Raw genomic sequence first — 26288 nt, 5'->3', positions numbered from 1 at the left:
CTGGAACTTGTCAAGGAGGAACGTGACATCCTTTTTGACAACTTTAAAGATAACCTCTCAAATGATGACACACATCAGTGTTAACGAGAGTACCGTCAACACATCCACACTTCATTAGAAATCCCGTCGGTATATTATGTGGATTATCTGGCCAACGTACTGTTAGCAAATATTACATTTACTATAACATCTACGACTTTGGTAACAGTTCTGGAAATAATTGATTTTGATGTCCCATGCATTGCAACTACACCGTGCAGCTGGGCACCATTTACTAACCAATGTATATAAGCATATAAGAATTTGTTCTTTTTCGGATAGGAATTTACTTCTTTTTTCCATGTTTCAATAATTGACCGATAATTTCAAGAATATAGTCAGCCTGTTGAGGGGTTATACGAAATCACTCGCGAAAGTCCGTCGAAGAGAGGTTATGAAAATTAATCTCGTCTTTGTACGTTCGCTTATTGTATTCTTCATCACTGTCCTCACTTGATGCTAACAAAAGCTCACGTCGTAACGTGTTCATATCACTAAACAAATTTCTACGCCGAGAAACTAGTGTACATACTTGTTAATTAACATATGAAAAGGGAATCATCTCTTCATAAGATTTATGAAAACTTTTCACTTCATTTCTTTGCACTCTGCATTTCTATACCAATGGAGGAACATAACAGGCTTGAAAAGTGAAAAGATTCCTAACTTTTCACTTTGCAAGCCAAATCTGAAAAGTGATGATGGAACAAAATCTGAACTGAAAAGTGCAAAGAGCAAAGTGAAAATTTGCAAAGTTCGTTCGTGGAACAGGGCCCTGTTTTCTCAGGAACTATAGAAGATATTCTTAATTTTTACTCAGTTCATTTACAATACCCTTATGATACTATAACTCTGGAATGGAAAAGATAGCTTGTACATTTGCAGTAAAATGTATAATGTAAGGAAAACTTGTATAAAAAACAACAGGAAAAATCTATCCTAACTCGTAGAATATCCAGCTTACTGCAATCAATCTAGAGGATTAAGTACACGAAGCAGGTATAACTAACCTGTAAAAGTTTCATCACTTTCCATGAAGTAGTTCTTGAGAAAATGGGTCATGAATTTAGCAAATTTAACATTAGCGGGATAGGCCATATATACTCCCCGTAAAGTTTAATTACTTATACAGTTCCTTGCGAGCAGTGAATACGCGAGCAGGAGACAGAATAATTCTACCCTTCTCTATTGTAAATCTCATTCGTGTATTTTAATGGAACAATAATAAGACTACAAACTTCCCTGGTATGAGAGGAGTGTTGCCGACATTCAGGCGTTGAACACTGTAGCGCTATTCAAAACTCTGACTGACTGTAAGTGCCACCAGTGTTCCAGTTACTTTATAAAAGAAATATTGTAACGTCTTCGCAGTTCCAACTTTATTATTTTCATAATCTCCTTCCTCGGACACATCTTTCTAGAATAGAATTGAGAGATGTCGTAAACGAGACTGTGCCATGACATGAGAACTTCGGTCTGTTTTCTTTTTTTACGACGTGGCCAAGATTTTATTGCTCGGGACGTCGCGGTATACACTCCGTTAGCACGTACTGCTCCCTTCTCGGTCTGCTGGCTTCTAGTCTGCATGTAGCGCCGTGGAATTATATTGCTGGATGTGGCTCGGAGTAGTACAGGTGGACTATACTCTCAGGAGTATCAGTGGAGGCGTATGCAGTTGTATGAAGGTTCTGACATCTTTCTCTAAATCCTGGGTGTACCAGCTTCATGCGAGTGAAGAAACATGTGGATTCTAAATCGTTCTTACTATAAAAATCAAGGCTGTCATTCACTGTGCAGGAGCAAGTCGAGGGAGCGTAGAACAGAAATACTTCTTCCCCACAGTTACTTAATTTTGACTGCTGAAGTGAGTTATGAATCTGCTCCAGAATGATACAAAGCGTGCATTCTAGGCAGATGCCGTTCAGGAAGGTAAAATAGTTCATGTACCGTGGGCTCCAAATAAAAAATGATTATCATGCCGGAAAATTTGACCGGATCATGTGAAAACGTTGGTATAAAAATTAACAGAAAGAAGACTAACGCAATTATCATGAGTAAGAAGAAGGATGTAACAGCAAAGATAGTTTTTTCAGCTCAAGAAATAGAACAAGTGTCTGTAATCAGATATTTAGGAAGCACAATCAGAAGTGATATACATTGTTTGGATGAGGTGAAGAGCAGAATCGCAATGGCCAAGGAAGCATACTTGAAGCATGAATGGGCCACTGAGGTTAGTGAAGTGCTTGGTATGGAGCGTTGCTCTTAATAGGTCCGAGACTTGCGAGGAAGAAAGAAGATAGAAATCTTTTCAAATGTGTGTATGGAGAAAAATGGAGATGATCAACTGGGAAGACAAATTAAGGAATGAAGTAGTACTGGAAAGAGTAGGTGAAAAAGTACGATAATACTGGAAACCATTCAAAAGAGAAAGAAGAATTGGTTAGGTCACTTCTATGAAGGAAACATTTATTAGCACAGGCATTGGAAGGAAAAGTTACAGTGAGGAGTTTAAGAGGAAGGAAGAGGTATCGGATAATGGACAGTGTGAAAATTAATGGAAGATACTGGAAGACTAAAAGGATGGCAGAAGACAGATCGGCTTTGATAATGCATGCGAAAACCTTCTGATAGTTAGAGAACCGATGACGACGATATGTCCGTACAAATTACTACTCTCACTTTTATCGGAAACGATGGATTGCATGAATTTTACCCCGTATCACTTCCTTGGCGTGTAAAACCTTCAGATTCCACCAGACTCAGCCTAGATCACATCTGGGCTCAGTAAACTGAGCCATTCAGGCCGTCAGTATTTGAGATTTTTAGAGAGGTGGTGCATATTTAGCTCACGGGTTGAGAGAATGTATCAAAAGTGGATCGTATCCCACTTTGTGGCTCTTAGAAAATGATGCGGTGTGCGCTCTTCCACGTCTCTTCTCTTCACCTTAACAGCAGCATTCTACATGTATGCCGAGCTTGTCAAAACCCCTGATGCTTATACTCGCCTTTCGACAGGAGATCAATGGGGGATGAAGGAAATTAATAGCTTGTTTAGAGAAGGCTACCATATTGTCTTCCACAGTTGATATTCTGATTTTCAATTAGTGAGATAAACTGTAAACTTTCTCGCCTATTGGATACGAACTAAAGTGACGCATACATAATAGTGAAGGATGGGTTAGAACCACACTGTCGGTACCCTGAAGATAGTTTTCCGTGCTTTCCCATTTTCACACCAGGCAAATGCTGGGGCTGTTCCTTAAGGCCACGGAGGCGTCATTCTCACTCCTATGCCTTTCCTATTCCATCGTCGCCGTAAGACCTATCTGTGTCGGTGCGACGTAAAGGAAATTTAAAAACCAGAGCCAGGCAGCCGGTCAGTAGTTGTCTGTCCTAGAGTTGATTTCTCCTTCTACCTGTTGTGAAGTCGAGTCGGTCTGTGAGTCCCTCGAGTGTTGTGTCCTGTCTTTTGTGTGCAGAGCGGGATTATGAGAAACGCTGTTTGTAGTGTACGACCGACAGTGCCGTGGCTCGTTGTGACAGACAGTCAAACTGTAGTTGTAGGCAAGTTATGTGTGTTCCGTGTATGTTGTGTGAGGACTCTGGAAGTTTAGGCAGTGATAGGTTAGACTGCAAACTAATTTGTTAATTAGGAAATGCCTATTAGCCCGTTCTTCCGTTACGTAGTGAGAGTAACATAAATTACAGGGTTTTGGTTAGCATAAACATTAAGGGTACGGCCACATCAGATTTCCTAGAACTATTCTCACTCCATTGCGGAAGGACAGGCGAGATGGCACTTTCTACTAAGCAAACTAGTGTGCATCCTAACCTATTACTGCCTTAAAATCAGAGCTCTATCGATCACAGCGGTATAAAATCCAGTTTTATGTCTAATCCCGGATGGTAGCGACATGACTTTTCACATCAAAATTCCCGCATGAATTTGCTAGTACTTGTAGCACTGCTGGGGCGAGATTACTCGGCCCCTACTTCACAAAATCCGTTAAACTGCGATACATTTTACTACGTAACTTTTATGAATCTTGTGCACATGTTTCAGGTCGGGCATGTTGCTCTGGAAGTGAGATGTAGCTCGCTCTTGAGTGTCTCCGCTCAACTGGCAAGCCCTCGTCCTCCTCCGCATGCACCGTTAACACCTAGCACTCGCTCCTTTTTATGTCACAAAGAGACAAAAAACGAAGGAAGGAAAAATATGTATCTACACAAATCACTTTAAATATCCGGTGTATGCTCGTAATTTTCTTTTTAATCAGAGACGACCCGAGTCCGCACTTTACGACGCGTACCGAACACTTTTTTAGTGTTACTTTTATTACCCTACAATATGTGCTCCGCTGTGCAAGTTCTAAAGACCAAGGGCTTTGGAGGTCATAAACATCACTTGTCTGAAATATCGTGGGTTTTTTCGGTAATTTTGTATGCGATAGTGAACCCTCGTCCGAGGAACTCCAATCCTCTTCACCCCTAAGATTAGACACATCGAAATAAAAATTCTTCTACGTTTTTTCTTAATATGTAATGATCTAGGCAACCCAATTTATATACGGGTGTCGCCTACGAGTCATCAGGCGCCTTTTCTCTGGTGCTTTGGAAGATATCTCCATTTCTTTTTTGTAACGTGTAGCTAGAGACAGCCCAAACTATGACTGATCATCCTGCAAGTCATGTGATACCAGCGTCAACAGAAAACGTCGTTTAGGTTCTCACTGCAAACTAATTTTGTGTTAAGGGTAATTGTATCGGCTCAATTGATGGAGCAGCCTCAGGTTAGTCTGTTACCACATTCCGTTCAAGGATATTTATTCACAGTGACGACACAACGAGAGGAATAGTTAGTACTTTCTTAGCTCGCATAGATTTCTATGAAACTTGCGTACTTATCTGGTGACTGTCTGATCAGTCCTACAATTGTGTGGTTCCTTTGTAGGCCTTGTCCGTTGAGGACTGGTGGTGGCATTCATAATTTCTTCCAATAGGAAAGCTGATTTCAAACAGTGAACTGAATTACCCTTAGTATCCATCGACACCCCGTATCTCCATATCACTGTTAGGTACTGTCTTAGAGGAAACTTCCTCCAGCATACAGAACATTGGTAAAGCGTCCCTTGCGAATGAGTCCAGGACGGCAGATACATTGACATCCGTAGAGTAACACCTTCGCATTTAGAGATATATGGTCGCCATAAGACCTATCTGTGTCGGCGCGACGTAAAGCCCCTAGCAAAAAAAAAAAAAAAAAAAAGAGATATATGGATCGATATCGTTAATTTTTAAAAAATATAGCAATTTTTCACTGCTAAAATCTGCTTTACGTCGCACCGACACAGATTGGTCTTATGTCGACGATGGGATATAACACGTACAGGAGTGAGAAGGAAGCGACCATGGGGTTCGAACCCACTATCTCTTCAATGAATGCAAGCTCACATTTGCGTGCGCCTCGCTAGACTTTTCACTCCTTTCCACCCCCCGTCCCCCCTTAAGTGGATTTTCCAAAACAAAAAGATTTTTTTATTTTGAAAGGAGATTCCAAATACGAATTTTTACGTTTGTAACATCCTTACACTTTGAGGGGTAGGTATCCTCATAAAAATAATTCAGAACCTTTCTCGTCCGCCTCTGTGGTGTAGTGGTTAGCGTGATTAGCTGCCACCCCCAGAGGTCCGGGTTCGATTCCCGGCTCTGCCACAAAATTTGAAAAGTGGTACGAGGACTGGAACGGGGTTCACTCAGCCTCGGGAAGTCAACTGAGTAGAGGTGGGTTGGATTCCCCCCTCAGCCATCCTGGAAGTGGTTTTCCGTGGTTTCCCACTTCTCCTCCAGGCAAATTGCCGTGATGGTACCTAACTGAAGGCCACGGCCGCTTCCTTCCCTCTTCCTTGCCTGTTCCATCCAATCTTCCCATCCCTCCACTAGGCCCCTGTTCAGCATAGCAGGTGAGGCCGCCTGGGCGAGGTACTGGTATCCCCTGACCCAGAGTCTGAAGCTCCAGGACACTGCCCTTGAGGCGGTAGAGGTGGGATCCCTCGCTGAGTCCGAGGGAAAAACCGACCCTGGAGGGTAAACCTATTACGAACGAACGAACATCCTTACTCTTTGAGGGGTAGGTATCCTCATAAAAATAATTCAACACCTTTCTCACTTCTTTACGCACCCTTCCCTTTAAGTGGACATTCCGAAGAAAAATGCTCGTTAGAAACATTCTTAGCCCACGGACAACAGAAGAAGATTACAACATGGCAGGATCTAATAAATCTACGTACGTGTGGAGAATATAGTACACAAAAAAGATTGTCGTTTCAGAAGAGAATGAATAATGACAGACTAACAAACCAAATTTCTAATAAAATCATAAAGCTTGAAGTACAACCAGCATGGTTTACGGACATTAAATGATCTCGAAGAAGCAAACATTGATATTAAGGATACACATAATAGGAAGTTCTTTAGGGACAAAATGCAAAAAGTGATCTTCAGCGATGAACAAGAAAGAAAAAAAAGAAAACAGCCGTGTAACATCTCCGGAAACAGAGATCAGAACGAATGAAAGATGTGGGTGGAGAAGAAGAAGAAACATAGCAAGAATTGAAGTACAGACGTAACGTGTCCGTAAAAGTGCTATTCCTTTAATTAAGTAATACATTCAGCATTTTCATTAACAGCGCGATGGGACTTATCCGAAGAGTGGATTGTTTCAAATAAATGCTATTTTTATGGACTGTTTGAAATTATATTTCCAGTTGGTTTTGAGAATAACTCTTTTGATTTTCAGAAAATTTCGTGCAGATCTATATAATAGGCAAATATATTTATCTCCAGAACACCCCTTAAATGCGGGCCGAAGGACCCGTAACACGAGATAAAATATTAATGCAATCTATTCGATTAACGCATAGAAAATGTACCCCTAGCTATTAAATTTCGAGATATAAACATATTGCGTGGATTTTCTGAAGCTACCCTGTAATCTAGAGGTTGTTGTTTCAAACCACTCTGCGAGGACACTCGCGTGTTAAGGAAGAGTAAAGCGGTGAGTTCGACTGCGTGTTGTGGACGGTATCGGGCTCATTAAGTAACTCTTCGTCCATAAAACAAGCTTTCACGACACAGTCTCTAGATGGAAAATGACCTCTTTCCCGTCCAGCTGCATTGTCAATTAGTTCCTTCCTGCAAAGTGATAGCGCCACTGTATAATGAACACAAATACTAAGAACCGTGCGTGGAGCGAAGCGGACGGAAGACAAAACTAGTTAGCAAGTAACTTTATAGTCTCAACGTGACTGCTGATACAGTGATCACATACACCGACCCTTCTTTTTACGTGTACTCAATAATCCAGACCACAGACGCGATGATCAACAGGGAATGGATAACGGCTAACGATGAACTGAGGCACACCATTCTCGCTTTGCGGTCCATGGTTTCCACTACAAAATCTGCAAGAGGGATACCTCCCATGATCCAAGTGAATTGTGCCAGTGGCGACCAATGTGGTAGATACCATGTGATAAAATGCAAAAGCAGACAAATCTCGCTGACAAAATTCTGTAATAGTCAAGTGCTATATAAACTATAGAACTATACATTGACCACTATGGCCGGAAAAAGTAATGGTAAACATCCGTTTGGCAAACAATTGGTCATTCTTCATTACAGACTGTTAACGCCTTTAATTGTTAAGTATGCAAGACTCATTAAAATATTTTTCTCCTCCACAAATCTATATTTGTGATTACTCCTGTAGTTCATTTAATTCTACGACGCGTATCTTCAAGTCATTAGAATCTGAACAACAATCACCCCGATCTCCCACTACTTGTCCTACCCTCTATGGCAGAGTCCTTTATATCTCTAGATAAACGACATTCCTGATTCACTTCACATGGCTCCACTACTGAAACTGGTTTATACACACAATTCAGTTCTTGTCCCCTCATCCGTAGTACCCTTCTGCCATTGTTCCCACCGTTAGTTGGATGGCGACCTCTGGATCGCACTATCGTGGCTTCAAACCAAGCAGAAAAACTCCTCTTATTTATCGGAAAAAATAGATATTGCCCATAGTTCGACTAATTGATTCACATGCAGAATGAATAGCGTCAAATCAAAATGACTGAGCACAGTGGGAGTTTGATCTCTCCTTTATTTCAGTTTGCCGTACACATTGATTAATACCCTGTCAATTCCGCAACTCCTTGCGAAGGAAATATAATAAATATCCTAACAAGAAACAGTACTCCGGATGTCGTGATTAGTCAACCACATTGATACGTTCATTAAAGACGCCTGCATCCTCTGTGCCTGCAGACCGCTGTACACTTTCGTAGAGCTGGTTGCCTTATATTTCATTTCACGGCGTTGAGCTGCAGGTTCGTTGAGCCATTTGATTATAATCACCGTGTACAGAGCTGTTGTAATAGACGAATAACTGAAGAACTGAATTTGATTTGCAATGCAAAGGAGATTGCAAAGGGATCTTGTTCTGTTTGAATCAATGATTATATAAAGGCGAAAATAAATATTTAATTAGAATTTGATTATAATCTCGTAATACTGTAGTTACAATCAATTTGTCATTTTTTTCTCTCCTGAAAGCTGTAACTTTATCCACATACGTTCCGTGAAATACGAAAGAATCTGTAATTAAAAAACTACGAAGAGATACTGGTTCATATACGAAGTGTTTCAGGGTTGGATTGCTCATCTATAGAGGAGACATAATAGGAACATGGGCCCGGAAATCCTCAATTAGCGAGATATCAGATTATCTTTTGATAAGCCTACACATTTCTTCCGTGAAGTGCTGCTTCATACGAGTACCATACACACAAAATAAATTAAGCGTGGATGTGAAACAATTTCTATCAGGAGGACGTACATTAACCACCTCATGTATTCTACACTATTGCAACACATACGCTTCAGAAGCGCACACTTAAATAGGTTAAGTGGTAGATTTTATGATCACATAATACAAATACCAGTAAATTAAATAAGAAATAACCCCCTGCCTGACGTAAGAGGCGGCAAAAAAGGGGCGACCAAGAGATGATGAAATTAGAACCACGAGACTAATTGCGATCAGTAGCACCATGTGAGGAACACTATGGCACTACATTACCTAGGAACAGTACTATTATGTGCGGAAAACCATGGGTCTGGGCATTGCCTGTGATAAGTACCATCGTGTGTATTCCACCGTGTGGGGGAAGCGGACGCTCGGTTGCATAGACTAGCATCTAGCGAGAGTAGGTGCGGAGCATTGCGTTCGAATGGGTTGGTTCCACTGTATTCAGAATGGGTCTGCGTTACCTATGAAGAGCACCACTATATGAGGAACACCACGGCTCTACACAACCTGCTATTACTATCATGAGGGGCCAGTGACCTGGATTTTGGATCCCTTTGGACACAAGCATCATCCCAGGAAATAAGGCATTGTAAATTGGATCCAGTGATTGTTTTGGATTCATGGTCATTGTTTCATAATTCGTTTAAGATTCCAGTCAGTGGATATATTTTGAAGTTTAATTATAGTTTCATTTCGTTGCACCTCGTATCATTAAGGGCCGATGACTTAGCTGTTAGTCCCCTTTAAGCAACAAACATCATCATCATCGTTTTTATTGGCTATCTAGATCGGGCGCCATCTCACCGTGAGATATCTCCTCAGCTGTAATCTCGTAGGCGAGTGTACCTCGATCCAGCCCATAGATCCGGATAAAAATCCCTGACTTGGCCTGGAATCGAACCCGCGGCCTTCGGGTAAGAGGCAGGAACGCTACCCTCATGACACAGGGCCGATACCTCAGTTGCAACGCGACCTGCAGTGGTCCCGAAAGTCGATAATTTAAAAATACGTATTTTCTTATGGTCTGCACGAGGAGTCCTCTCTGATGTAGTCGTTACTGTGATTAGCTGCTGCCCCCGGAGGCGCAGGTTCGATTTCCGGCTCTGATACGGAATTTGAAAAGTGGTAAGAAGTCTCGAACGTGGTGGTCCACTCAACCTCGGGAGGTCAGCCGACAAGAGAGAGGTTCAATTCCCATCTCAGTCATTGTTGAAGAGGTTTTCCGTGGTTTCTCAATTCTCCAGACCTCGGCCGCTTCCTTCCCTCTTCCTTGACTATCCCTTCCAATATTTTCACCCCCCTCCAGAAGGTTCCTCTTCAGCATAGCAGGTGCGGCCACCTGGGCGAGGCACTGGTCCTCCTCCCCAGTTGTATCCCTTGACCCAATTTCTCACGCTCCAGGGCACTGCCCTTGAGGCGGTAGAGGTGGGATCCCCAGTTGAATCCGAGGGAAAATCCAACCCTGGAGGGTAAACGGATTAAGAAAGAAAGAAAGAAAGAAAGAAAGATGATCAGCAGAAAGTCGTAGAGGTGCGAGGTTTATTTCTGTTTCTTTGATCTGTACTGTTTCTCATTTAATGGAACAATACTTCTGCTTGTATGTGGTGAGCTTCCGGGAAATTTGATTTTGTTCTGGTTTGAGTTCGATACATTAGCGGAATTATGGAGCAGACCGTTAAGAGGATTACTGTAGCATGGGCAGTCTTCAGCGAGGGCTCTTTTCCCTGCCCACAGGTGATATTGTTAATTAAGCTAATGGTTAAGTCTTTGTCACCGCTAACTGCCTCGCCACCTGGCGACTCATCACGGGCTCCGACTGATGGAGCACAGCTGAGACCTGCGGAACATTAATAACAGGCCAGCAGCAAGAAACGGAGACATTAATCTAACCCGGGGGTGACCGGCGGGCGTCGACCATCTACCTCCAGGACCCTGCGCTCAGGAGAAACACAAAATTAGCCTTGCATTTAAATATATGATAAGTGTTTACAAAAACAGTTTTGTCCTGTCCACCCGTTGTTCTGTACAGATTTTTTTAAAAAATTCTCTTCGGAATTGCCTACCGGTAGACCATTGCCATTTATAGGTCTCTAGGTTTAGTCAATAATGAGTACTCCTCAAATCACATCACTAAATTATCACTCCAATAACGGCAGGTGAAGGCTTACCCTACCCGCAACACATTCTGACCTTAGCGGGTTGCAAACCATTAAGGAGCAATATCTTCACGTAAAGGATATCGGCGACGCTAACCTTTAAAATGACAGCGACTGTAGGAAGTCCTACCAAATTTGGTACACAGGACATAATACTATCTGGAGATAAATACTGTAAGTAAAACTCACCCAGAAGCGCTACGGATGGAGTAGGGAGGAAGTGGCATGTAAAAATAATCGAAGACGACGAACACTACTGTCGACTCCATACATTTCGGGCTCGCTGAAATGAATTTTGACACTCAAGATTCCGTTCCAAGTTCATCCCCTGTAGTTATTGGAGAGACGGGGAGTGAAAACGAATGTTATCGGATTCATTCGGCTGATTGACGACCGTCTCATTGACAGCTAAAATCGTGTAAATCATATCTATAGGGTGACGCGTGAATAAATATGCCTGTGGGTGCGAGACGCAGACTAAGAATATACCCACTATATCCCCCTGCCTGTCGTAATAGGCGAGTAAAAGGTGCGACAAGGGATGATGATTTTAGAGCTGTGAGAATACTTGTGATTAGTACCATTATATGAGGAGAACCAAGGGTCGACTTTTCTTGCGATTGGTACCACCCTGAGAGAATCACCATGGATCTGTGTTACCTGGGAGTAGTACCCTTACATGATGAACACCACGGATCTTCTTTCCTCGACGTAGCAACATATATTCTATCTTCCCATTCTTCATTATACTCATATAATATTACCTTCATCTCACATATCACATTTCTTCCCTTTTTATTCCAATAGTCCTGATATTTAACTCATCTTGATGCTTAAAATCATTTCATTACCAATTATTCGCTTCATTGTATCAATATCTTCATATCTGTTCTCAACAGGTCTTCGATTTATTCTCATATCCATGTATATAATCCTACTCTGATTTCCTATGGCAATATCTAACCTTCATATTCCAAATAATCATCACTTCACATATAACCTAACATATTCTGCCACTCTGCACTGCGCATTCCAATATTCTTTGGTTTCATTATAATCCCACTAACATATTGCTCACTTCACACTCTCTAATTAGAATTGGTCCTATCCTTAGGATAACTACCCATCTCCATGTATTTTTACACAAATGTGAAACTATTTCGCGAGAATCTAACATAACGCAATCATCTCGAAGATATTAACGATCTAACATATATTTATAAACAACTAAGATGTCTATAAGATGTCTACTTTGGAATTTATATGACACACATTTACCTTAATTTAATGAAAACAAATTTTTCCTTCGGCTCCGGGATTGGATTACTTGTGCATCGTCATCTGCCACTTTGGCTTGACGTTCATAGTCCGCCGCTGGTCATCGAGATGTTCTCGGATATGTGGTCCTTCTTTGCCGTCATCTCAGCTTGGCCTCGTCCAGACAATATCCCCATAGTCTCCTTAGAACTGCAAGGCGGCTAGGTCTTGCGCGATAGGAATATAAAGGTAGTTGTATGAAGTTAGTTGTGACATTATGTTGAATTCTAACATTACAATTTCAATCATAATTCTTTTAGCTCGAATTTTATCATAATAATGTTGCAGATCTCCAATATATCTGCCGTTGTTTCAGCTTTATATATATCGTGTATTACTGTTTTTAAGGTTCAATTAGTTATTGCTGCCTCATAAAGAATTCCCTTTTCTTCTGACTGAATCAAGGCCTACTTCACCGTAATGAACTCCAATATATGTATTGTCTTTATAATATTCTTATCTCGCAGATTATATTACTGCTATTATATTTATAAGCTTTCCAGTTAGTTTTAACATTGTAAATCCCTCTTTTTCTGATGATCTTCTAAGTTATGAACTTACAAATTCGTGTCTAGCCTCCTCGAATTAATACATCCGTTCTCTACGATGGTTCGTTCATTTATAATTTTGCAATAGTACTGTCTTTAACAATTCTGAGTCTTGTTTTGTCTCAGCCACTGCCATGTTGATTTTTACTAATTCGTATTTACTATATCGTATCTCCTTGATATATATATTATCGAGTTTATACGTTCTGCTTAAATTTGTTATTGACAATTGCGACCATCTTAACTCCAATGAATTCTATTCTCAGAACAGTGAAGTGGCACCGTACATGGTAGGTTTAATAAATTCTCTAGAAAAACTTCAAAGAAGAGCGATGCGTTTCGTAACCGGGAGTAGGAGGAGTACTATTAATTGGCAAAGTCTTGAATCTTGAAGAACTAGAGCTCGCCTGTGTGGTCTTTATAAGAGCTATACGGGAAGGACTCCTTGGAGTAGTTTTAGGAATAGGTTGGAACCTCCCTCGTACTTACCGAGAAATGATCACAAGCATAAAATTAGGGCCAGAAACCAACATATGGAGGAGGGAAATTTTTCCTTCGTAAACAGGACCATACGGGATTGTAATAAACTACCTGCAGCAGTTTTTCACAGATTCCCTTCCGGTATCAAGTCATTTAACAAGATCATTAGTGCTAGTGTGAAGTGAAAATTACGGACACTGAATTTGTGAGTTTCTGCTTGATGTAGAAAGTTAAAAACTAGTAGTATTTTTCTAGTATTCTCTTTCCAGGGAATCGTTTGTTGTACTCATGTTGTTGTTGTTGTTGTTGTTGGGTAATTATGCTTTAACTTTATTATCACACTACTGTAAGTGTCCATTGCCCCCGAGATATTTCCCAATTTCGATATATTTGTTAATAATAATAATAATAATAATAATAATAATAATACAGAATGCACCGCGCTCGGAAGTAATACTGGGCTGGGTAAAAATGCGAATTAATTCCAGAGTTGTACTTTGGACCTTATTTAATTCGTGGTTTAAGTTTCTTACATGACATTGAAATGTACGTGGTAATTTTACAGTAAATACTATAACCTCCATGTCTTCAGAGATACGCAGGTTTCCGTTAGGATTCTCAATGTGTCGGAAGAGGCAGTAGGAGTGAATGGATATATTTTATTTTTTTATGCTTGCCATTGACAAATGAACGGAAGTTGCAGGCCACAGCTTATGACAGTCAGTTCTCCTTTACCGTTGATAGCTCCACAGTTGCCTGCAGTGGCGTCAGGCTGGCCACTGGCCCACGTCTTGTATCCCAGACAGGAGATGGGTTCTCCTGAAAACAATAACAAAACTTTGTATAAATATTTGGAGACTTCAACGAGTGGTTATTCGTGAATATGTATACCTAGAGGCATGATTTTTGCGCACTAATTTATGTTCGATTTCGCGAAAAAGAAACAACTTTTCGCGTCATTTCGCGAAATAGAGCTGAACCCATCGCTTTAATTTCGCTTTATTCCTTTCCTAACGTTATTCAAAAAAGTTTAATTCGTGAAATTTGTCAATTATTTATGTGAAAGTGATAATAATAATAATAATAATAATAATAATAATAATAATAATAATAATAATAATAATAATAATAATAATAATAATCGTATGGCCTCAGCTACCGTTTGCAGACATTTCGAATTGACGCCATCTGGCTGTCTGCTCGTCAATTTCGACGTTCCGGTTTACTCTGTCTGCCATCTAGCGGACCTAGAGTAAACCGGATCTCTCTTGGGCGTCTATGGCTGAGATTTAATTAATTTTGTCGGGTAAATACCAAATGTATCACCAGAGATCTTTTACATGCCGACATCGTACGACATGGAGTGTCGACTGGACTTTTTTCCGCCCTTCAAAAATCCGACTACCTCTGCCGGGTTTGAACCCGCTATCTTGGGATCCGGAGGCCGACACTCTACCACGGATCCACAGAGGCAGCTTGTGAAAGTGATCATTATTCAGTATTCCTTACGTAATCTCGATTAGAACTATAAGATAGTCCTATATTAAGATTACATAATAAATTACCCTTTCACGCATACCATTGAGGGATTTTATACAGTATTAATACGAAGAGAGAGTTCTGTCGAAATGAGAAATCCTTAACCTGTCTTCTTTTTCCCTTCGCCACATTATATTGGAATATAATTTCAAGCTCGTTACTTTCCATGAATTTCGCTGTATTTTCGTACTTATCGCAAGATAACTACATTTCGTTTTAAACTGGCCTTGTCGCTTTAATTCGCTGTAATTCGCGAAAACAAAATCAGTAATTTCTTAACCAGAATCACAGGGCTCGTTAAGATATCTCGAAATCGCTTCGATATATTTGTTACGGCTTTTATTCTTATTGTGAGAAAAAGTCATGCCTCTAAGTTTACCATATCCCTAGGTGCTATGATTATAACTATAATACGAATTATTATTATTATTATTATTATACATATTGCGAATGAGCCCATTAGGACTACGCAAAGTACTTAGAGACAGGCATTTGCCTTTCTTTGTGCCCACACTTCCTTCATTCGTTTGCTGTGTGCTTCTTTTCTCTCTTGAGACCATGTTGTTCCGGTCTTCTTCTTTGGTTTTTCCTCTTGGTCAACTTGCCACTTATGAACTTTGGTTCTGAAGATAACCCGGCTTTGGATGTCTTCAGGTGTAATTCCTGCCAGTTTGAGATCTGTTTTAATTTCGCCAATCCATTTTATTGTGTCCGTTTTAGCTTTACTTCGGTTTTCATAAAATTCTACTATTTGCTTGGTAAGTCTATCTGGGTTCATCCTTTTTATATGTCCAAAGAATCTTAATCTGCGTTTTCTGATGTCGCTGTGAATGTTAGAAAATTGTTTGATTTCCTGTTTCCCTCTAAGGCGGTACTGTTCATCTACGAGTTTTGGGCCTAAAATTTTTCTAATGATCTTGCGTTCCTTTTTCTGAATATTTTCTAGATCAGTTTTCCTGTTCAAAATTAGTGTCTCTGATCCATAGAGGCATTCTGGTTTTATAACTGTATTATAGTGTCTTAGTTTAGCATGCTTGGAGAGACACTTTTTGTTATAGATATCTTGGGTGAGTCTATACGCAGTTTCCATTTTTTGGCATCTAACTTCATTGGCTTTTGTTTCCATTCCATTCTCCTGAATTATTTCACCGAGATATTTGAATTGCTGGACCCGTTTTATTTTGCCATATTTTGTCTCCATGAATTTAGGGGCTTCTTTGCTGCAGGTCATGTATTCAGTTTTTTCAAACGATATTTGGAGGCCGACTTTTTCCGCTGTTTCTTTCAGGAGTTCGATCTGGTTTATGGCTGTTGAAACGTCACGAGTTAAGATTGCCAGATCGTCCGCAAATGCCAGGCAGTCTACTGCTAATTTGCCCCTACCAAGAGTGATTGGTTGGTCAATCTTGAGGGCAGACTTCTGTTTGCGCCATTCCTGTATTACCTTTTCAAGGACGCAGTTGAAGAGTAGTGGAGAGAGCCCATCTCCCTGTCTTACTCCTGTTTTGATCGAAAAGGGTCTGAGATTTCCCCATGAATTTAACCTTAGATTTTGTGTCTGTCAATGTCTCTTTTACAATTGCGAGTGTTTTCCGGTCTAGACCCTGTTCTTTTAATATCTGAAACAGTGATTGTCGATCAACTGAATCATAGGCCTTTTTGAAATCAACAAAAGTACAAACTACATTTTTGCTACAAATTCTCTGATGCCTTAGGATTAACTTTAGGTTCAAAATTTGCTCTGGACATGAACGGCCTGGTCTGAAACCTGCTTGATATTCTCCAATTTTTGGTTCTAGTTGCTGTTGGGCTCTATCGAGAAGGCACTGAGATAAAATTTTGTAGGCAACAGATACCAATGAGATTCCTCTGTAGTTATTTACATCTGTTCTGTCTCCTTTCTTATGTAAAGGATGAATTAGTGCACTTTTCCAATCTTCTGGAATTTGTTCTGTTTCCCAAATCTCTTGGATGATACCGGTGAATTCTTTTATAGTATTTGGGCCTGCTGATTTGAGAATTTCTGCTATGATCCCATCCTCACCTGCAGCTTTATTCATTTTAAGTCGTTTTATCTGTCTGGTAATTTCTTCTTCATCCGGTGGTACTGAATTTGGGTTTGTGAAGTCAGGTTCCTGCGGTGGAAATCTTTGTGTTGGCTCTGGGCAGTTAAGCAGTTCTTCAAAATACCTTGCAAGTTCGGTGCAGTTTTCTTGATTGTTCAGTGCAAATTGCCCATTTACTTTCTTAAAGCAAAGGTTTTGTGGCTGATACCCTGTTAGCTTTGTTTTGAAGTTCTTGTAGAAATTTCGTGTGTGGTTTTTTTCGAAGTCCTTTTCAATTTCCAGTAGTTGATCTTTCTCGAATTTCCTTTTGGTCTGTCGGATTAATTTCGCTGCCTCTTTCCTGACTGCCAAAAACATTTTGTGATTCTTATCGGTCTTTTTGCTGTTCCACTTATTGTATGCATTCTGCCGGGATTGGATGGCTTGTTCACAGTCTGCGTTCCACCAAGGGTGTTTTTTTCTTTTCTGCAGAGGAATCAGTGTTTGTGCTGTTTCAATTAGTTTGGTCTTGAGTTGCTGCCAATTGTTGGACTGCTTTTTCTCTAATTCTTCGGTGAGAGATGGCTGGATCCGACTGGTATCAAATTTCGGAATTATTTGCTTCCTTCTTCTGAACCTTTGGGGTATCAACTGTAGTTTGACTCTTGTCAGATAGTGGTCTGAGTCTATGTTTGCACCCTTCCTTACTTGGACATTCATAATTTCTCTGTGGTTTGGGTACGAAATTGCCACGTGGTCAATTTGAAACTCGCCCAAGAGGGAGTTGGGTGATCTCCATGTCATTTGTTTAGAAGGTTTCTTCCTGAAGTGAGTCGACATGACTTTAAGGTTGAATGCCCTGCAGAATTCGACTAATCTCCGTCCATTTTGGTTCGTCCATTTATGTGCTGGGAATTTTCCAACTGTTTTCCTGTATTTCCTTTCCTTGCCTAGCTGAGCGTTGAAATCTCCTAACAGAATTTTGACGTGGTTTTGAGGAATTTTTGATGCTGTTTCTTCTAGTATTTCCCAGGATTTGTCTACCTTCTCGCGATCTGTTTTATTGTCTTCATTGACTGGCATATGTGCATTGATCAGTGTGTATGATTTGTTTGCACACTTTAGGGTGATTGTCATTAGCCTATTGTTTACACATTTCACACCTATTACTGAGTTAAGTATGCTCTTCTTGACTGCAAATGCAACTCCTAAATGGGGTGTGTTTTTGAGAATCCGTTTGTCTGTTTTACTTTTGAAGAGTCTGTAGTTCCCGAAATCCATTGCGTGTTCGTCAGTCAGCCTCGTTTCTTGGAGTGCCAGTATTTCTGTTTTTTGATCATGTAGGGTTTGCTCTAGTTCGTACAACTTCCCTGCCCGCAAGAGAGAATTTATGTTCAGTGTTCCGAAAAATGTTTTGCTGTTTGGGCGAAGTTTGCCAGAGGTCTCCGACTCCCTCTGTTTGCGTGTCCAGCCAGACTCCCCAGAATCCGATAGTCTGGTTGTGCTGCTAATGTCAGCAGTGGATTGGTTACCACCTGGGGTACAAATTTGTTTTCTGCCACGCCTCATGGTACTTGATTATCCAAGTATTGGACCGTAGTCCAGTTTCATAGGACTGGAGTGGATAGTTCCAGAACATACATTTCCAGCCGCACCTCTGGTGAACAGACGCTGACCACTTTGCCGCTTGCTGCAAGTCAGACGCGAAGTGGATTTCAGTCAGTTCTTCCGCCCTCTCCGCCATCGGGATGAATCCTCTTATGCCGTCGAGGCCGTTGACCATTTTCCTTGTTCCCTCAGTTGATCCGCGGGTGCTTATTTGGCTATGCCTTATTCGCACCTGTCCTGCATATCTACAGGAACTTTCCCTATCAGCCATTGGGACGCGCCGTGTCGGGGTTGAGGGCCCCCACCCCAGTGTCTTACATAGAGTTATGCCTAACTCCTACTCAGGTCTGAGCTAGACCCCACGCAAGCTGACCGGGCACGGTTATTATTATTATTATTATTATTATTATTATTATTATTATTATTATTATTATTATTATATGCGAGTAACCCCATTAAGACTACGCATAGTATTTACAGAGGTGCATTTTCCTTCATTTGGGCCCATATTACTTTCATTCTTTTACCGTAGGCTTCCTTTCTGTCTTCAGAACAGGTTGTTCTATTCTTCCCCTTTCGTCCTTCTTCTTGGTCAACTTGCTATTTGTGAATTTTGGATCTGAACATTACCCTGTTCTAGACATTCCTGCCTGTTTCAAATTCGTTTTGATTTCGCCAATCGCTTTCCTTGTGTCTGTTTTGTCTTTATTCTTGTTTTCATAAAGTTCGGTATGTCTGTTCTGGATGCATTCCTTTTAATGTGTCCATAGAATCTTAACCTGCGTTTTCTAATGGCACTGTGAATATTTGAGTATTGTTTGATTTGCTGCCTGCCTCTAAGTTGGTAATGTCCGTCGGTGAATTTTGGGTCTAGAAATATTTCTTGTGATTTTACGTTCCATTTTCTCAATGTTGTTGGTATTATTATTATTATTATTATTATTATTATTATTATTATTATTATTATTATTATTACCTGACTGATGTGGCAGCTCAATATCTGCCTCTTACTCGGAAGCACCGGGTTCGAATCTCGGAGATCAAAGGTTTCTACCTACGTATATAGGCTAGTTGAAAGTCCATTTAACCTATGTGAGAAAATTGAGGAGTCAGCCACCAAAATCTTGAAATCAAAAATAATGGTCGAGATGATTCAGCACGAAGACCACGCCTCTTCCAGTAGTCTGCAGGCTTTCAGGCTGAGAAATGACAGCTTCATAAGCCAAGTCCATGACGCAGTGGGCTTTGTTTTGCTTTTTCTTAATCTTCTTAGACTTTCCCCCCCAATTTCAGGAGGATGGGGTGGTCCGCCCAATTTTATCGTCGGTTGCCCTTCTTTCTTTCTTTTCTTTTTTTTTGCAAGTTGATTTACGTCGCACCGACACAGATAGGTCTTATGTCGTCTATGGGATAGGAAAGGGCTAGGAGTGAAAAGGAGACGTCCGCGGCCTTAATTAAGGTACAGCCCCAGCATTTGCCTGGTGGGAAAATGGGGAACCACGGAAAACCATCTTCAGGGCTGCCGACAGTGGGGGTTCGAACCCACTATCTCCCGAATACTGGATACTGGCCGCACTTAAGCGACTGAAGCTATCGACTTCGGTGATGCCCTTCTTGACTCCAACCGTATATGAAGGGACGCATTCACTATCACCAGTTACTGCTGTGGTTGTTAGTATGGTAAACACATACTGTGTATCAAGAAGAAACAAAAATCCAGTCCTTGAGCTACAGGAACTAACCATACACAGATTAAAACACCGACTCTTCCAGGAATCGAACCCAGGATCCTCTAAAACCAAAGGCTAGTTCACTGACCATTCAGCGGAGTAGGCGGTCTTGAGTTTATATTACCATAACTAATAATTTACCACTGCAGGCAGTTGATCCTCACTTACCCAGAACAGTGCGATAGTCTCCGGACTTGATGACGTCGCTGAAGCCCACCATGAGCGGTTTGTTGTTGGCCGCCGAGTTGGCGTCGTACCGCTGGTAGAGCGCCAGTATGATGTACCTGTCGAGCTCGCCGTCAATCACCGCCAGGTGTGCGCCTTCGCTCTCGCAGATCATCTTAGCCTCGCCCCACGTCCTCTTCTCGTAGTGGAACTTGTAGGAGTAGCCCAGATCCTGGATGCTCACGTAGCCCGCAGGTGGGGACACAGCAGACACAGCTGTGAACAGCAGGACACGTGCTGTTTTCAGGAAGTAATAAGTATAGACCAGCCTGCACAATGGTTATGCTATGAGGTTTGTATAAACATTAGGGGAACGGATCATCAGAACCCTTACAATTTACGTTACTCTCGCTACATTATGGAAGAGCGGCCTAGGCGACACTTCCTAATAACTAAATTACTTACGGGAATAAGATACAACGAACAGTCTAAGTATTTTTTTACCCGCCCCACGGGTATGCAGCGTGGGTTGCATAAATTGCAGGAGTCCTAAACGATGTACTCTCATGTCTTGTCATGTCTTTACAGAACACCATTGCAGTTTACAGGCCACTTGCTTCTTATTCAGTAAGGTATACTTACGGGAGAGGTGAGCCTTTATGAGGGCGCAGGTCTTGCCCAGACAAGAGGTGTTTCCGACTTTCACGTTCATGCTCCATAGGTTCTTCTGAAGGGGCTTCCCCGAAGAGTCTTCTATCACCACCTGCGACCACATCAAAGTTATTTTAATAATAATAATAATGAAGAAGAATATAAAGTAAGGTATCCAGCGTATAGATTAACGTTCAGGAAAATAACGAACATGAAATCATAGATTGGACGATAAAAGAATGGAAAAACACTAGTAATATAAGTATAATTTTAGATGTAGTTAGAAAGATGAGTGTAAGGAGGTTAAAGGAGAAGCACAGATAGAAGCTAGAGAAGAATAGAGCGAAAGTAGTATGTAAAAACAAATAGGGGTACTTTAACTCAGCACAAAAGACAAAGGTTGGCTATCCGAGCGGGGGAATGTTGGAATATCCATGGGTCATATTAGCCAGTAAAGCTACCTATGCTAATAGAAGTTCAGAAGAATGCAAATAGCAGTGGGTGTTACAATCGTAATGTTGAGGTAGGTAGAAGGACTTTTAGTGCCAGTCATGCACTTTATAAGAATGGCCTCTTCAGCTACTGGTTATCCGTGCTTAGGACGGGTAGAGGGGGAGGCTAGCGCTATAGTGTGGTGGATCGGGAGGAGGTTCCCAGCAGGTATACAAGGCAGGTTACTGTTATGACAGAAGACTGGTGGATTTTAAGAGGGGTATGTGCCCCCAGGTTGTTGGCTATGCGCAACGGGGGAAAGGTGTCTACACCCATGCAGGCACACCCTCAGAAGAAGTAAGACATAGACAGGCATTTATACCTTGGTTTTCCAAATGAGTAAGCATCTATATGGGAGGAATCCATATAGATCGAGGAGGAAATAAAGGTATTATATTATATAGATTAATGCAGAATATATACAAGAGAACGATATCAATCAGGGGAAATATTAGACACGGTTGTCAAATCAGAGATACTTGATGGTTCAGAATGTCCGATAGTGAAACAGAAAGGGGAACGGAGGATCTAAAGAAGAAGAGAGAAAATACTGAGAAAGACAGGACCTGAAAAGTCCAAATATGGTAGTGGAGAAAGAGGAGAAATGAAGATGTGTACAGATAGAAAAGATCAGATACCAGACCTAAGAAAAGGCTGATGTTCTATGAACACCTCGCGAGAAAGAACGAGAGTCAGCTAAAGAAGAAAATTACATCATCAAGGTAACAGAAACTACAAACGGGGGCCGATGACCTTAGATGTTACGCCCCTTTAAACAAGCATCATCATCTCAAAACTACCAAATGGGTATAAGAAACAGGAAGGGACATGGAGGAAGTTGGTATCAATCCTACAGAGATCTGGTATAGAGAAAAAAAGTTTCCGGATAAGATTGATAAATTCATCGGGTTCCGGGAAAAGCAAAATAAGTAGGCCAAGAAGTCTAGTCAGAGCAGAGGAAGAGTAAACGCAAAGAAATAATGAAATTAAAAAGAAACCACCTTTCCATTTGCGAAAATCAAGTGATCATAAATATGTCTCCCGGTCATGGTCATCCATCAACGGCTGCTAATTTCAGGTGGCAACCAGCCATAAGACATAGCCTGCACGGTTGCTAGGTAACAATACTTTACATCACTGCCTGTACGGTTGCTATGGTTACACTTCCGTCACACACTTTGTCGCGTAACGTTACACAGATTTTCGGATGACCCTCAGCCATAAAACATATTTCTATGAAGAGATTGAAAACCACAACGGAAGCTTTCTGGAACAGTGATATTCATGCGAAAGTCACATTGCTGAAGAAACTCCCTCGAGAAGAGCGGCTAAGAAGTAGAAATCAGAGACTGCAGTATATCTGGTGGAAAGGAAAGGAACGAAATACTGTCTTCTTCCAAACTCTCAGACGGCTGACTCGATTAATAACAATATTAAAATAAGCATCTCACCTCCTCAACGTGGTAGCCACTCTCATTGTGATGGCTGACAATCGAGATCTTGTAGCCTTTCTTGGTCGTCGAGCCGCACTGGCTGGAGCTGCCTTCGCCAGGACAGGCGACCAGTAGACAGCCGAGCAGCACAGCTGTGTTGAGCAACCACATTCTGCGAATGAAACGTAAACATTACCAAGGAAATTGCCACACGACTATTCAAAATTACCGGGCGAGATGGCCGTGTGGTTAGGGGCTCGCAGCTGTGAACTTACATACGGGAGATCTAGTGGGTTCGAACACTGCCGTCGGCAGACCTGAAGATGGTTTTCCGTGGTTTCCCATGAGATGTAAAGAAACTATTTAAAATAATGCACAAATAATTCGGAGGAGATTGAAAATGACGTTCCCGAATTGATCAAAAGTCTCCATTAAAAACATAACTGTGTCTTAAACTTGAACTTCCTTATTACATAAATAACTCACTCCATTTCACGTGTGGTTGTTCCGGTGCAGAGAATTTTCACCACGTGTTGTTACAGTTCTTACAAAGCATTGACCTGTCTCATAACCTTTGTCTATCATTGTCGGTGCAAGCTTTGAGTCTTAATTGCGTTCCTAATGTCGTAAAATCAGTCTTCACTTACTCCAAACATCTCTTTCTGGTCTATGTAATACTTCCTCTTCCTCGTGTTATATTTCTACAAGCTCGAACCACCTCACTCGGTTTTCCTTAACTATCTCTACTAAGACTGAATATCCTTTTTGTCATCATCTAAACATTTGAACGAATCACGGATCCACCATTTTCTTGGGGCTGCTCTAATCTGCCGATCCCAACTCAAAGCAATGGAGGAGCGTTAAACCTGAGACTAATTCCTCACCCTGTAAAATATACATTCTTGTTTGTTTGTCGTTTAACGTTGCACTAACACATCCGAAGGTTTTCGACGATGGGATGCCAAAGGACTAGGATTGGTGGCCTTAATTAAGGCATACCTCCTGCATTTGCCTGGTTTGAAAATGGAAAACCACGGAAAACCATTTTCAGGGCTACTGACTGTGGGATTCGAACACACTATCTACCGAATGCACGCTCGAAGCTCTGTGACCTTCACCGCACAACAAACTGGCGCTGGGTCAATAAAAGTTTGGCGGATAGCGCATATATATTTGTTATAAAATTCTAATACTAATATTTTAAACCATAGTATTATTCGTCCTTTTTCATCCGTAAGACCTTCAGTTTTGATATAAATATGTTTTATGACTGGGGGGGGGGGGGGATCCTAAAAATGTGTGGAACGTAACGTGACAAAATGTGTACCTTCAGTGACGTCACATTAGTAGTTACCGTAGGCCTTGGTCACCAAAGATGCTACGGCTGTGGATTTGTATAAATAGTGTGTGTTGAAATAGAAAGTGTACCGTCAGTGACGTTACATTAGTCGTTACCGTAGGCCTTGGTCATCAAAGATGCTACGGCTATCGTTGTCGGTATTTGAGTTTGATTTATTTAAATACCTATTCAGGATCATTACCTTTTCGCGAAGGGAGAAGTTTCTTTTAATTACATTTGACCATGTTGATTCATTCTGAATAATATCTGCGCCTAAAGAATTTTGTAAATTATGAAATTAAGATCTTAAATATTGCGTCAGAATACCGTTGCTCCTTGTTTCCTCCGACCAGTAATAGAACTGTTATGTTTTCGAGTTCTGACTCGAGCAAAGAACTATTTACGAAAAGATTAAAAAAAAGGAAATTATTCCGTGAGAAAAAGGAAGATATGATGTATTAGATGAACACAAAAAGAGTTTTTAAATTTATAAAACCTCTTAATTGTCTCAATATAAATATGTATAAAAGTTCAATTTCAATCACCCCCGAATTAGAGCTAATTACAGTTGTTCTGTGCAGTCACTTGAAGCTTTTCTGCTCCATTCATAATAAATAACAATTTCTCTGCTCCTCTCCAAATATCCTCGACACTGTTCCCCTCATCTCGTGTAATCCCTTCATTTTATTCCCTGTGTTACACACTTAAAACCTTTCTCACTCTTTTTAAAATTCCTTATCCAGTAGCTTACTCCCACAACCCGGTTTATTTTTTCCTCGTTTGCGTTCTCCATCCTTTCCGGAAATCCTCTTTCCATTTTTTATGCAGTAATACTCTGCGCGTCTGGTGTCCGAGCAGCTCCAGCTCTAAGCCCAGTTGCATGGCTTCCATTTCCTGCACCGCAAGGGTTACCGGATCAGCTTACCAACCGATTGGTCCTCGTTCGATTCTAGTCTCTCCCTGCTGCTAAGGAGCTACACAATCATACGTCCCGACGTTCGAATCCGATCAATGGTGGGGAAATAGTCTGAATTCAATCACTAACAAGCTACGCAGTCTGGAAGCCAGGGTTGTAATCTTAGTGCGAACAGAGCAAATGCCGTGAATTTCAATTCTATAGAAGTGACAAGGTCTGGAGCACCTGGAGCCTGAGCCTCGCCGAGAGCGGCAGCTGCGGTACAGTGACAGATTACAGACGTGTTTGTCCCGTGGCTCGTAGAGCGTTGACGTTTGGTAGCTTTTGTAATTTCGGGGGGTTTTCGATGGGATTAGTTTGGTTATGGGTTTACTGCCTCTGTTGGCACGTCCTTGGGTTCGGAAGGTGCGGTACTTGGGAGATGTTTTTTGGGAGCTTGCAGTATTTAGAGGAGGAAAGGGTTAATCTTGGCTTGTGGACGGGGTTTTTTGACTGCAAGTCGCTCAGCTGCTCAGTCCACCGACCTAAACTGGCCTTGGTTTGCGACTGATTGAAAACTATTTTGGAGGAGGATGGGGTTGGATTGGACTAGTGGTAACCTGATTTTGTCGAGAGTGCTGAACTTGGCCAGTAGGCTCTAACAGCTGGTATATCCAGTTCGTAGTTGCTCGTGGTATATAAGGATGGGCAAGTTAGAATGCAAACGTATTCAACCAACACGCAAGTGTCACCTACCCGCACAACTGTATTGAAATGAGATTTGCATAAATATTAGCGATCTGAACTATCAGAACCCCTAACATTTATGCAACTCGTTGACACAACTGTAGAGCGGCTAGATTACACTTGCGCCTTGTTTAAATACGTTTCCTGTCTAACCTGTTCGTACCTATAAATTTCATCCCAACCATATAACACCATTTCAAGGTTGGTACCACTTGGGCAAACCAGTTGA

General features: G+C 41.3%; 2 protein-coding genes across 2 annotated transcripts in view; one reads left to right on the top strand and one right to left on the bottom strand.

Annotated features, from left to right (window-relative positions):
• LOC136884946 (uncharacterized) overlaps positions 1–26288 on the top strand; it is a 535891-nt gene that overhangs the window by 131049 nt on the left and 378554 nt on the right. The gene's annotated exons all lie outside the window — the stretch shown is intronic.
• On the bottom strand, positions 13906–23251 carry LOC136884624 (hemolymph lipopolysaccharide-binding protein). The gene is made up of 4 exons (XM_068230188.1): positions 23097–23251; positions 21145–21265; positions 20506–20778; positions 13906–14234 (listed from the first exon to the last, which is right to left on the bottom strand). Exons 1-4 carry the CDS (start codon positions 23247–23249, stop codon positions 14083–14085), a joined length of 699 nt encoding a protein of 232 aa, XP_068086289.1. The 5' UTR covers positions 23250–23251; the 3' UTR covers positions 13906–14082.

This window comes from Anabrus simplex, chromosome 13, assembly GCF_040414725.1.
Source record: "Anabrus simplex isolate iqAnaSimp1 chromosome 13, ASM4041472v1, whole genome shotgun sequence".
Taxonomy (NCBI): Eukaryota; Metazoa; Arthropoda; class Insecta; order Orthoptera; family Tettigoniidae; genus Anabrus; species Anabrus simplex.
Note: the sequence above shows the minus strand (reverse complement) of the source record. Positions and strands in the feature narration are given on the sequence as shown.

What these genes read in the sequence shown, in the direction of transcription:
- LOC136884624 (XM_068230188.1), bottom strand. Translation starts at nt 23,249, where the DNA reads ATGTGGTTGCTCAACACAGCTGTGCTGCTCGGCTGTCTACTGGTCGCC. An exon ending in CATAAAGGCTCACCTCTCCC is followed by an intron (nt 20,779 to 21,144) that starts GTAAGTATACCT and finishes TGCTGTTCACAG; the next exon opens with CTGTGTCTGCTGTGTCCCCA. An exon ending in AGACTATCGCACTGTTCTGG is followed by an intron (nt 14,235 to 20,505) that starts GTAAGTGAGGAT and finishes TATTGTTTTCAG; the next exon opens with GAGAACCCATCTCCTGTCTG.